A 12,796-nucleotide genomic window follows, 5' to 3' on the forward strand; every position below is an offset into this window, starting at 1 on the left:
GTACTAAAGGAATAGGAATAAAGCCCTTCTTTCTATGGACTGATTACTGGTCTAGTTGTATCAAGTAGCCATCTTCTCACATGGCAGAAGAGGTTGAGGCAGCTGTCTGGGGTGTCTTTTACAAGGGAACTAATGTCATTCACGAGGGCTCCCCCCTCACGGGCTCATCACTTCCCAGGGCCGCACCTCCAAATCCCATCCCTTTGGGGGTTAGAATTTAACAGGTGAATGAGGGGGAGAGGTTTACAAATATTCAGTCCATAGCACTATCTGTCCATCTATTTTTGCTCCCACGGTCCCTTTTCCTGCTGAGGTAATCAAGTTTTTCATTTACATTTTAACTTCTCTACTGCCTTTTTAGGCACTTATCACTTTTCACCAAAACTTTACAATTCACCTATGAAATGGAAGAAAAACCCTCCCCATGTCTAGGTCTACAAATTGTCTACCCTACCCTCTCGCTGGTGAGGTGTCCCATGGGTGCTGAGCAGGAATCCGACTCTGGACCCCCGCCCTCACCCTCAGCAGCCCTTTCCCTCCATTGCCCCCAGCAGAGGCCAGACTCAGTGGAAACTTTCTCGGAATTTTATTAAAGAGAAACCTTGACTGAAGCCATTGAACAGAGGGCATGATAACACAGAGAGGAACCTCTAACGGCCACCGGAGCCCACGGGTCCCGCCTCCCCCCCATGGTCCCCAACAGTGTCCCCCCGGCGCACCCCACCCGGCGGCCCTCCCTCCCCACACAGTCTCCCTTCCGGAGGGCCCCGCGGCTGGCATCTCGCCAGGAAGACGGGCGCCGGCCACGCCCGCTCCCCAAGGGCAACCACGTGCCCTCCGGCTCACATGCCCAGGCCTGGCCCTGCCTGATGGCGGGCTCGGGACAGTTTCACAGCAGGGCACGCACCTCTGAGCTGACGACGGGTTGTCCCGAGGAACAACGGGGTGGCCTTCGGTTGTACTGCTAATTACTGTCACATTTCCAAGGAAATTCCTATTCCAATGCCATGATACCTTGTTCAGGATCACAAACTAATATGGGAATCTTATCATTTGTTTTACACAGTAGCAAAACTCTTGTCGAGGAACCGGATTAGTGCAAATACATCTGTGCTTAATGCCATTCACAAACTTAGATTCTGAAGCTCATTAAGCCTTCTTTCAAGTGGAAAAAATTTGACAAATTCCTAAAGAAAACAGAGATGAAATTCCATGTCGTCATGCACAACAGGAACCCAAAGTGGGTACACACCGGGTCCCCCCGACGGGTCCGGGCCCTCCCTACTTAGAAGGCGGACCGCGCCCTCTTCACACTCAGAGAGAAGCATCTGCCTCCCTGCCTGCCCCACGGGAGAAGCTGCTGGACGTGGGCCTGGAAGGAGCCTGGCTGCGGCCCTGGCTCAGGCCCCCTCTTCCTCATCGCTCACACCCTCTGCCCACAGGGATGCCAAGGACCTGGGATCCAAGCTATTGACCCAGAGCAGATGCTCCAGGACCTGCCACTCGCTGGTCTCCGCGTGGGCCCGGGGACCCCACAGGAACTCGTAGCGGGCGGGGTCGCTGTGGGGCACCGGCCGGTACTCCACGTAGCCCTCCTGCACCCACACTTCGGTGAGCAGCTCCCTGGGCTCCCCGTAGATGCGGTGCTCCTGCCCGGCACACACCCCCAGCTTGCCGAGTGCTCCCCAGACCTCCTCCTCGGGGCAGCGATCTCCGGACAGGGCGATCCGGCCCAGGAGCAAGACCAGGAGGCCGGCCTTGGGCATGCACTGCCCGTCGCTCAGCACCGCATCGCAGGTGAGGCCCAGGGTGGGGACCAGGACATAGGAGTGATCGCGGGGGTCCACCTCCTTCACGTCGAGGCCGAGGACCAGCTGCATGCACTCGCAGGCTCGCCTGAAGACCACGGGGAAGTGGTCCTGGTAATCCTTGAGGACGGTCAGCATTTCTGCCTTTGTGCTCGGCTCCTTTCGGCGATACTTGAGCAGGAGGAACCCCATCAGGTCAGCCACCTTCAGATGTAGTGCATCTTGGAGCAAGGACTCGGCATCTTCCTGGTCATGCGAGGTGCTCGGCCCTTCCTCATCTGGGGGGCTGAGGCCGTCGTCTTCAGATTGGCTCCGTGGAGGGGTGGCCATGGCAGTGGGGGAGGGGCTCTGTGGGGGACTGGGTTCCTCAGCATTAGCCGCCTCCTCCCGGGTGCCCGGGAACACGACATAGTAAGAAGAGGAGGAGGAGGAGGAGGAGGAGGAGGAGGGGGAGGTGGGGGAGGGGGAGGAGGGGGAGGAGGAGGAAGAGGAGGAGGAGGGGGGATGCGGCCTCCTCCCCCACAGCCCCGAACAGCTGCGCCTCCACTGGGGCCCGAAGGTCAGCCGCAGGCTGGCGGAGCTCACTCGTCTCGACCAGGGCCCTGATGACGGGTCGGGCCGCCGGCTGGAGTCCACGTGGGCAGGGGTGACAGGGAGGGCCCAGCGGCCTGGGGGAGAGCGGCTGTGCGCGGCCTCGGCGGAGAAACGCACCCTGCGCAGCTCTGACAAAGGCCGCTTGCAGGTCTCGGCTTGAGGGGCGCCCTCGCAGGTGGTGCGAGGCCCTTTGAACGACGGCTCTTCGGCCAAATCCTGGAAAGCGGCTTCCCCAGGCAGCAGCCTGAGGTCGGGGTGCCCCGCGGGCACGGGCTGGGCCAGGGCGAGGGACTGGGGGGTGCAGCTCCCTGAGCCGAGGGCCGGAGCCCCCGCGTCGGGAGGAAGAGGCGCCTCGCGAAGCCGGGCGCCCTGCCCGCGGGGGGGCCCTTCTCGACCGCGGCCACGCGGAGGGCGGCGTGTCCCTCCTCCAGGTAAACGGGACAGTGCGGCGCGGCCGGCAGCACCCTGGCCTCAGGCTCCCGCGCAGCCGCTCACAGGAGTGCCCGGGCTGCTTGGGGGGGACATCGCAGCCCAGCCGGGAAGTGACATCATCAAGGGCGGGCCCGTCAGCGTGTCAGCCTCCTGCTTCACGCCCGTCAGCGCAGGGGACACGAAGACACGCGGGCACGGGCGCAGAGCCACGGGCCGAGCGCTCGTGCCAACCGGGCACGGTCTTCCGGTCCCGGAGCCCCCGGGCCAGGCAGACGTGCCCGGACCCACGTGTCACGCACGAGGTCAGCGGTCCTCCTCTGTGTCCACTGGCCGTCAGGGCCGTGCACTGCACCCATGCTTTCAAGCACGAGCAACGCCCGGGACGGGGCCCACGGTCAAGGGCGCAGAAAATTTACAATTCACTTATGAAATGGAAGAAAAACCCTCAGCATCTCTGGGTCTGCAAAGTGCCTACCCTACCCTCTCACTGGAGAGGTGTCCCATGGGTGCTGAGCAGGAATCTGACTCTGGACCCCCACCTCCCCCCCCAGCAGCCCTTTCCCTCCATTGCCCACAGCAGAGGCCAGACTCAGCGGAAACTTTCAGGGAAATTTATTCAAGAAAAACATGGACTGAAACCATTGAACAGAGGGCATAACAACACACACAGGAACTTCTAACGGCCACCGGAGCCCACGGGTCCCGCCCCCCCAAGGGTCCCCAACAAGGTGCCTCCGCTACACCCCACCCGGCGGCCCTCCATCCCCCCCCAGTCTCCCTTCCTCAGGGCCCCGCGGGTGGCCTCTCTCCAGGAAGATGGGCGCCTGCAATGCCCGCTCCCCATGGGGCAGCCCCTCCCGCTCTGGCTCACATGTGCCTATGGCGGGCACAGGACCGTCCCACAGCAGGGCACGTGCCAGTGACCCAACGACGGGTGTCCCGAGGAGCAACGGGGTGCCCCAGCAGAACACAGGCCCCGGGGGGCCTCCCGCAGACCTCCTGCAGCCCCGGTCCAGGTCTTCCTTCCCAAGGTCCCGGGTGGGCTCCCAGGTCCTGGGGTGGGCGCTGGCTGTGACCTCGTCCATCCCGTCCTTCCCACCGGCTCCTGGGACTGGGCTCGGGGTCTCCGTGCCGGGCTGGAGCGGGGGGAACTGCTCATAGGAGAACAAACGCAAATTTCCACAACAACAAGCAGCGCCGGGCCTGCATCTACGCCCAGAAAGCACACGTTGAGCTCACGACACTGGCCCACACAGACCAGAGCCTTGGCTGGCACGTGTCGTACCTCAGGGCTCTCCGGGGTGGGGGGGGCGATGGCTAGGGTGTGTGTTTTGGGGGGAGGGGAGCAGGGGCTGGGGGGTTCCTTGACACCTGGGTCCATCTGGGGCCTACAGGGACACATTGGGGCTCGCCAGGACAGGGAGCAGCCTGCCCAGGGGATGACGAACAGGGGTCCCCTCTCGGGAGGGAGGCCCAGGCACCTTGAGTGGCCCCTAACGTGGGGCCAGGAGGCTGCCAGGGCTGGCCTCCCCCTGCCTCCAAGCCTGGGGGCCCCGGGGCCTGCTGAGCCTACTGGCCCGAGGACGACCCCGGGGGGCTCATCTCTGCAGGGCCGGGAGCTCTTCCACCTTCCTGAGTGGCCGCGGAGGCCTTGCTGGTCTCCCCAGGGCCAGGGGCTGCCCTGGCGGCACCATGGTCTTCAGGGCCCGCCTCGCCAGCCTTGGCAGCGCCGGCAACTGCCTCACTGGCCTCTTCGGGCGCCGGGTGGTCCTCGGCGCGACCTTGCTTGGAAAGGGCGGCCTGGGTGGAGGTATCTTCACCGGCCGGGGAGGCCTTGGTGCCATCCGCAGTGGGGCCCGCGGTGATGGCCTCATGGGCCGGGGCGGCCTGGGCGGCTGCTGCCAGGACTCCAACGTCCACACGGGCCTCTTCTTCCCCTGGGAACAGCTCCCTGCTAGCCGGGGCGGCCTCGCAGGCCTCGGTCATCTGGAGGAGCCGCAGCATCCGCACGAAGCCGGGAGGCCTGGTCATCAGCTGCGTCCTCAGCGTCTGCTGGAGCGTGTCGTTCAGCCGGGCCCGCATCAGCACCTGCCGGGCGCGCACCTGGTCCGCCACGGCCGGGAGGATGGCCCCCTTCTCCAGGGCCGACTGCAGCAGGCCTTCCAGGCGCATCACGTACGCAGAGAGAGTCTCCTCGGGCCGCTGGGCACAGGTCAGGAACTTCAGCCGAGCGCTCTCCCGGGGGTCCGTGTTCCCAAACACCTGCACCAGCGCGGCCAGGCAGTCCTGGGCGGCCAGCTCGGGATCTTCCGCCAGGAGGCCGCGCAGGACGTCCAGCGCGGGGCCGCGCAGGCTCTCCACCAGCCTCCTCCTCCTCTCCCCCTCAGACACGTGGCGCCACAGGTGCAGCATGTCGCTGGCCTGCTCCAGCCAGCTCTCAAAGGACTCTTCCCCGTGGCCCGGCTCTTGCATCCCAGAGAAGGTTCCCAGCTCCTGGGAGCCCGCGGTGTCTGGCACGGCCTGCAAGGCCTGCCTCCACTGCTGGGTACAGGGCCCCGCCTCACCCACGGCGCCTGCCGCTTCCACAGCTGCTTCCTCAGCCGCGGTCATTGCCTCGCCCGCGGGTCCTGCCATACTCGGAAGTGCTGCCTCGCCTGCAACATTTCCTTCACCTGCAGCTCCCTCCTCATCTGACACTCCTGCTTCACCTTCAGCTCCTGCTTCACCCTCAACCCCTGCCTCACCTCCATCCCCTGCCTCACCTGGACCTTCCTCCTCACCTGCGGCTCCCTCCTCACCTGCACCTCCTGCCTCACCTGCAGCTCCTGCCTCACCCTCAACTCCCTCCTCACCTGCAGCTCCTTCTTCGCCTCCAGCCCCTCTCTCACCTCCAGCCTCTCTGTCACCAGCAGCTCCTGCCTCACCTGCAGCTCCCTCCTCACCTGCAGCTCCCTCCTCGCCTCCAGCCCCTGCCTCACCTCCAGCCCCTCCCTCACCTGCACCTCCTGCCTCACCTGCAGCTCCCTCCTCACCTGCAGCTCCTTCCTCACCTCCAGCCCCTGCCTCACCTCCAGCCCCTCCCTCACCTGCAGCTCCTGCCTCAACTCCAGCTCCTGCCTCACCTCCCGCTGCCACCTCACCTAAGCCTTCCTCCTCACCTGCGTCTCCCTCCATACCTGCGGCTCCCGCCTCCCCTACAGCTTCCTCCTCACCCGCAGTTCCTGAGTGACCTGCAGTTCCTGCCTCACCTGCCCTGCCAACCACTGCTTGTCTCTGGGGCTGTGCAGGGAAACTGGGTCTATCCTGTGACTCAGCATCAGGGGCCTGGGGCAGGCAGGCCACAGTCCAGGGCCCCCCCTTGCCCGGTATTTGGCGGGGGATCAAGCTTCGATTTATATACTCAGCAAACTCGACCAGGGCAACCCTCGACCCCAGCTCCTTTCTGTAGCCCTTGTGCAGCACTCGGTACCTGCCCAGGGAACGCAGGGCAGCCTGCACAGCCTCCTGGAATTCCTGGTCTTCGCCGTCGTCTGGGACGCCCAGGATGAGCAGAGATCGCTGAGCGTTCACGCCCATCGACCTGCACCAGTCCCGCAGTATCGCCAGAGCCATCGCCATCTCCGAGGACCTGAGGGTGGGGGGAAGCGATCCAACAGGGGTGCACAGACTGCTGAAGTGTGGGAATCGGCCTGAGGGTGCAAAGAGGAGAGAATCATGTTTGTGCCACACAGCCCACCCTACAGCCGCTCACAGCAGCAGCCTGGAGCACCTCCCGGCCCTGTTTTGTTTGCTTGACTTCAGGAAACTTTTTTTATAAATTAAATTTATTTACAAGATAGAAGGCTAGGGACTATCCTGGTGGTGCACTGGTTAAGAATCCACCTGCCAGTGCAGGGGACACAGGTTCGATCCCTGGTCCGGGAACATCCCACATGCCGCAGAGAAACTAACCCCGTGCGCCGCAACCACTGACCCAGCGCTCTAGAGCCCACGAGCCATAACTACTGAGCCCACGTGACACAACCACTGAAGCCCACATGCCTGGAGCCCGTGCTCCGCAACAAGAGAAGCCACCGTAATGAGAGGCCCGCGCACCTCAATGAAGAGTAGCCCCTGCTCGCCGCACCTAGAGAAAGCCCGCGGGCAGCAAAGACTCACCGCAGCCAAAAGTAAACATCAATTTTTAAAATAATAATAAAAGAGCATTTGTTGTATACGACTCAAGAAGGAATAATAAAATAAAATATAATAATTTTTTAAAAAACGATAGCTAGAAGGCTCGTCACATTTTCTCCATTTCTGGCATCAGTTTTAGGAAGCTGCCTTTATCCCAAGGAATTTTTCAAGTGTTCCAATTTTTTAGCATAAACATTTCCATAATATACCTATATTCTCTTTTTTAGTGTACATCTGATCTGTAACGTTAGCCCTCTTTCATTCCGGATATTGGTGATTAGCGTTCTTTCTATTTTTCCTCGATTCATCATTCTAGGACTTGCTCAGTTTTCTTGCTCTTTTGAAAGAAGAGCATGGTTTTGTTCATTGTGTCCATAAGTTGCTTTCTATCACTGATTTCCTCTCTTAGCTCTCTTATTAATTCATTTTGTTTCCTTTGATCTTCTTCTAGCATCTCTAAATGGACCGTTAGCTCACTAATTTTATGTTCTGACTCTTTTCTAACAGAAGCATTAAGAGGAATACCGTTTCCTCCTGTCGTTTGTTGCTGCCTCCCACTGATTTTGCTAAGTTGTGTTCTTTTAGTTTTCAGTTGGAAATATTTTCTAAGTCCCTCTGTGATTTTTTCTTTGATCCATGGGTTTCCCAATATTTAAAGATATATTACCATTAGTACCATCAAATAAAATTTCCCCAGGATGAGAAAACTTTTCATGCAAAATTGCAATACTGTTAAATGTATGGAGAGCGTCCTCACCCCCACCCCCCGCCGCGGCGGGAGCTCCCCTAACGCCAACCGCACCCGGGCCCGGGAGTCCTCCCCATCGACCCCCGCCTCAGCCAGGAGCAGCTCCTCCTTCCTCCCGCCACACACAGCGGCCCTTAGCCCTCCCCTCCCGTCTCAGCCCGTGGTGGGGGAGCGTCCCGTCCTCCCCACCCCCACAGCCAGTCGTCCTCTCCTCTGGCCCCCAAAGCTGGCCCCACCCGCCCGGCAGGAAGCCCTCCGCTCCGCGCCGCCCCCACGCTTAGCCATTAGCCCCACCCTCTGCACCCCGACTCCAGAACGGCCCCCACCAGCCACCCCGGCGGACAGCGGTCCTCCCCTCGGACCCGCACACTGGGGGACCCTTCCCTCAGCACCCCTTCGGCCCGCTGCCCTCAGCCGCCCCTCCCCCACTCCCAATCGGGCAGCCCGTAGCCCTCCCCCCAACTCCACTCCTTCCCACGGCCCCCCCGGGGTACCTGCGGAGTCCTGGCCCCGGCAAAGCCCCCGCCTGGCTCCTGACTTGCTCTGACTCTGTGGATGACTCCGGAGTCCCGCTCAGGACGGGCTGAAGAGCTAGCTCGTCTGGGCACTGCAGCCAGCAACTGAGCAGCCGACCGAGCCGGGCACTCTGTGCGAACGCCACGTGGGTTTCCGGGTGCTCCCGGAAGTCCCAGGAAGGTGAGGGAGAACGTTCTAGACGTCTCTTTCCAGAGAAACTGGTTGGATGAGAAGAGCACGTGAGGCGCTTTGCGACGGAAGCAGCAGTAGGCATGCGCACTGAGGGCCTGAGGTCCCAAGGCTTGGCGCCTCCGGAAGCAAAAGACACGCCCACTGGCCTTCCACCAATAGGAAGGCCTCCCTGCAAGGCTGCGGAGTTGGAGGAGCAAACTTGGCGATGCAGAGCCCATGGGGGCACACGGGTCAATCTGTCTTTACAGGTGGGTGGCTACTGTGATTGTTAATGTCTTAAAGCTATTCTTTTCTCTTTCTCTGTGTTTTTAAATTTTATTTTATGTATTTTTTATACAGCAGGTTCTTATTAGTTATAACTTTTATACATATTAGTGTACATATGTCAGTCCCAATCTCTCAGTTCATCCCAGCACCACCCCCCCGCCCCCACCACTTTCCCACCTTGGTGTCCATACGTTTGTGCTCTACATCAGTGTCTCTATTTCTGCCCTGCAAACCGGTTCATGTGTACCATTTTTCTAGGTTCCACATATATGCATTAATATACAATATTTGTTTTACTCTTTCCGACTTCATTCACTCTGTATGACAGTCTCTGGATCCATCGACGTCTCTACAAATGACCCTATTTCGTTCCTTTGTACAGCTGAGTAATCAAGTAATAGTAATAAAGCTCTTCTTTATATGGAGTGATTTCTTGTCTAGTTGTATCAACTAGCTAGCCATCTTCTCACATGGCAGAACAGAATGAGGCAGCTGTCTGGGGTCTCTTTTATAAGGGAACTAATGTCATTCAGGAGGGCTCCCCGCACATGGGCTCATCACTTCCCAAGGCCCCACCTCCAAATCCCATCCCTCTGGGGGTTAGAAGTTAACAGGTGAATGAGGGGGAGAGGTTTACAAATATTCAGTCCATAGCACTGTCGGTCCATCCCTTTTTGCTCCTATGTTCCCTCTTTCCTGCCTGAGATAACCAATTTTTTCAATTACAATTTAAGGTATCTACTGCCTTTTCAGGCAATTATCACTTTTTGCTAAAACTTTACAATTCACCTATGAAATGGAAGAAAAACCCTCACCATGTCTGGGTCTGCAAAGTGCCTACCCTACCTCTCACTGGAGAGGTGTCCCATGGGTGCTGAGCAGGAATCTGACTCTGGACCCCCACCTACCCCTGACAGCAGCCCTTTCCCTCCATTGCCCACAGCAGAGGCCAGACTCAGCGGAAACTTTCAGGGAAATTTATTCAAGAAAAACATGGACTGAAACCATTGAACAGAGGGCATAACAACACACACAGGAACTTCTAACGGCCACCGGAGCCCACGGGTCCCGGCCCCCCCAGGGTCCCCAACAAGGTGGCTCCGCTACACCCCACCCGGTGGCCCTCCATCCCCCCCCCCCAGTCTCCCTTCCTCAGGGCCCCGCGGGTGGCCTCTCGCCAGGAAGATGGGCGCCTGCAATGCCCGCTCCCCATGGGGCAGCCCCTCCTGCTCTGGCTCACATGTGCCTATGGCGGGCACAGGACCGTCCCACAGCAGGGCACGTGCCAGTGACCCAACGACGGGTGTCCCGAGGAGTAACGGGGTGGCCCAGCAGAACACAGGCCCCGGGGGGCCTCCCGCAGACCTCCTGCAGCCCCGGTCCAGGTCTTCCTTCCCAAGGTCCCGGGTGGGCTCCCAGGTCCTGGGGTGGGCACTGGCTGTGACCTCGTCCATCCCGTCCTTCCCACCGGCTCCTGGGACTGGGCTCGGGCTCTCCGTGCCGGGCCGGAGCGGGAGAAACTGCTCATAGGAGAACAAACGCAAATTTCCACAACAACAAGCAGCGCCGGGCCTGCATCTACGCCCAGAAAGCACACGTTGAGCTCACGACACTGGCCCACACGGACCAGAGCCTTGGCTGGCACGTGTCGTACCTCAGGGCTCTCCGGGGTTGGGGGGGGCGATGGCTAGGGTGTGTGTGTTGGGGGGGAGGGGAGCGGGGGCTGGGGGGTTCCTTGATACCTGGGTCCCTCTGGGGCCTACAGGGACACATTGGGGCTCGCCAGGACAGGGAGCAGCCTGCCCAGGGGATGACGAACAGGGGTCCCCTCTCGGGAGGGAGGCCCAGGCACCTTGAATGGCCCCTAACATGGGGCCAGGAGGCTGCCAGGGCTGGCCTCCCCCTGCCTCCAAGCCTGGGGGCCCCGGGGCCTGCTGAGCCTACTGGCCCGAGGACGACCCCGGGGGGCTCATCTCTGCAGGGCCGGGAGCTCTTCCACCTTCCTGAGTGGCCGCGGAGGCCTTGCTGGTCTCCCCAGGGCCAGGGGCTGCCCTGGCGGCACCATGGTCTTCAGGGCCCGCCTCGCCAGCCTTGGCAGTGCCCGCAACTGCCTCACTGGCCTCTTCGGGCGCCGGGTGGTCCTCGGCGCGACCTTGCTTGGAAAGGGCGGCCTGGGTGGAGGTATCTTCACCGGCCGGGGAGGCCTTGGTGCCATCCGCAGTGGGGCCCGCGGTGATGGCCTCATGGGCCGGGGCGGCCTGGGCGGCTGCTGCCAGGACTCCAACGTCCACACGGGCCTCTTCTTCCCCTGGGAACAGCTCCCTGCTAGCCGGGGCGGCCTCGCAGGCCTCGGTCATCTGGAGGAGCCGCAGCATCCGCACGAAGCCGGGAGGCCTGGTCATCAGCTGCGTCCTCAGCGTCTGCTGGAGCGTGTCGTTCAGCCGGGCCCGCATCAGCACCTGCCGGGCGCGCACCTGGTCCGCCACGGCCGGGAGGATGGCCCCCTTCTCCAGGGCCGACTGCAGCAGGCCTTCCAGGCGCATCACGTACGCAGAGAGAGTCTCCTCGGGCCGCTGGGCACAGGTCAGGAACTTCAGCCGAGCGCTCTCCCGGGGGTCCGTGTTCCCAAACACCTGCACCAGCGCGGCCAGGCAGTCCTGGGCGGCCAGCTCGGGATCTTCCGCCAGGAGGCCGCGCAGGACGTCCAGCGCGGGGCCGCGCAGGCTCTCCACCAGCTTCCTCCTCCTCTCCCCCTCAGACACGTGGCGCCACAGGTGCAGCATGTCGCTGGCCTGCTCCAGCCAGCTCTCAAAGGACTCTTCCCCGTGGCCCGGCTCTTGCATCCCAGAGAAGGTTCCCAGCTCCTGGGAGCCCGCGGTGTCTGGCACGGCCTGCAAGGCCTGCCTCCACTGCTGGGTACAGGGCCCCGCCTCACCCACGGCGCCTGCCGCTTCCACAGCTGCTTCCTCAGCCGCGGTCATTGCCTCGCCCGCGGGTCCTGCCATACTCGGAAGTGCTGCCTCGCCTGCAACATTTCCTTCACCTGCAGCTCCCTCGTCGTCTGACACTCCTGCTTCACCTTCAGCTCCTGCTTCACCCTCAGCTCCTCCCTCACCTGATGCTCCCTCCTCACTTGCAGCTCCTCCCTCACTTACTTCACTCTGTATGACAGATTGCAGGTCCATCCACCTCACTACAAATAACTCAATTTCGTTTCTTTTTATGGCTGCGTAATATTCCATCGTATATATGTGCCAAATCTTCTTTATCCATTCATCTGTCGATGGACACTTAGGTTGCTTCCGTGTCCTGGCGATTGTAAATAGAGCTGCAGTGAACATTGTGGTGCATGACTCTTTCTGAATTATGGTTTTCTCAGGGCATATGCCCAATAGTGGGATTGTTGTAATGATCTCATCTTAACTCGACTACATCTGCAAAGGCCCTATTTCCCAATAAGTTCCCCTCACAGGTACTGGGGATGAGGGTTTCAGCATATCTTTTTGGGGGCATTATTTAACCCCTAACAAACATGCCACAAGGTGTCACCTGCATCTGAAGTGCTGACCCAGTGTAGGTGCTCAATGCCAAGGGGCTATTTTTACTGTGTATCCAAGATCTACCTTCCCCCACATTTTAATATTCCAGAATCTGTGTATATCTTATGATCTACTTGTACATTGCTTGACAGATTTTCTGTTTTAAAATATGTTTTTCCATTTAAAATAGGTTATGAAATGGATGATCTATCTCACATCTGTGGAAACATGGTATAACTTGTTCAAGAAGCCTCAGCGTGTCCATGCCCTGCGAGAATGTGTTGCGGCTGCCCACAGATCTTGCCTGCAGCTCCTGGAATCTTAGGAAGCAGAAATCATGATTCCGGCAGAGGTGGTACACCCAGAGTGAGGCCTGGGAGGAGGGGCAACTGCTTGGTAGCGGGGCTCTTGGGTGTGTCGGGCTCCCGAATTCATTTCCTCGGCACTTGCTGACACCTATGGCATACTGCGCTGCAGGGGTGCAGGTGGTAGCAGGAAACCCAAGGGCCTCCTGAGCTCAGCCC

At 60.3% G+C, this 12,796-nt stretch overlaps 3 protein-coding genes across 3 annotated transcripts; all 3 read right to left on the reverse strand.

Moving 5' to 3' along the window:
* Positions 1-1,102: 1,102 nt before the first annotated feature.
* Positions 1,103-2,927, reverse strand: LOC131748847 (melanoma-associated antigen 8-like). The gene is made up of 2 exons (XM_067023907.1): positions 2,898-2,927; positions 1,103-2,771 (listed from the first exon to the last, which is right to left on the reverse strand). The coding sequence occupies exons 1-2, from the start codon at positions 2,925-2,927 to the stop codon at positions 1,401-1,403; spliced, it is 1,401 nt and encodes a 466-aa protein (XP_066880008.1). The 3' UTR covers positions 1,103-1,400.
* Positions 2,928-3,571: 644 nt separating this feature from the next.
* Positions 3,572-6,452, reverse strand: LOC131748848 (paraneoplastic antigen Ma6E-like). Its single transcript, XM_059051198.2, has 3 exons — positions 4,408-6,452; positions 4,120-4,222; positions 3,572-3,970 (listed from the first exon to the last, which is right to left on the reverse strand). Exons 1-3 carry the CDS (start codon positions 6,450-6,452, stop codon positions 3,572-3,574), a joined length of 2,547 nt encoding a protein of 848 aa, XP_058907181.2.
* Positions 6,453-10,641: 4,189 nt separating this feature from the next.
* LOC136793398 (paraneoplastic antigen Ma6F-like) lies at positions 10,642-11,809 on the reverse strand. The gene has a single exon (XM_067023274.1). The coding sequence runs from the start codon at positions 11,736-11,738 to the stop codon at positions 10,674-10,676; it is 1,065 nt and encodes a 354-aa protein (XP_066879375.1). The 5' UTR covers positions 11,739-11,809; the 3' UTR covers positions 10,642-10,673.
* Positions 11,810-12,796: the final 987 nt, after the last annotated feature.

This window comes from Kogia breviceps, chromosome X, assembly GCF_026419965.1.
Source record: "Kogia breviceps isolate mKogBre1 chromosome X, mKogBre1 haplotype 1, whole genome shotgun sequence".
Taxonomy (NCBI): Eukaryota; Metazoa; Chordata; class Mammalia; order Artiodactyla; family Physeteridae; genus Kogia; species Kogia breviceps.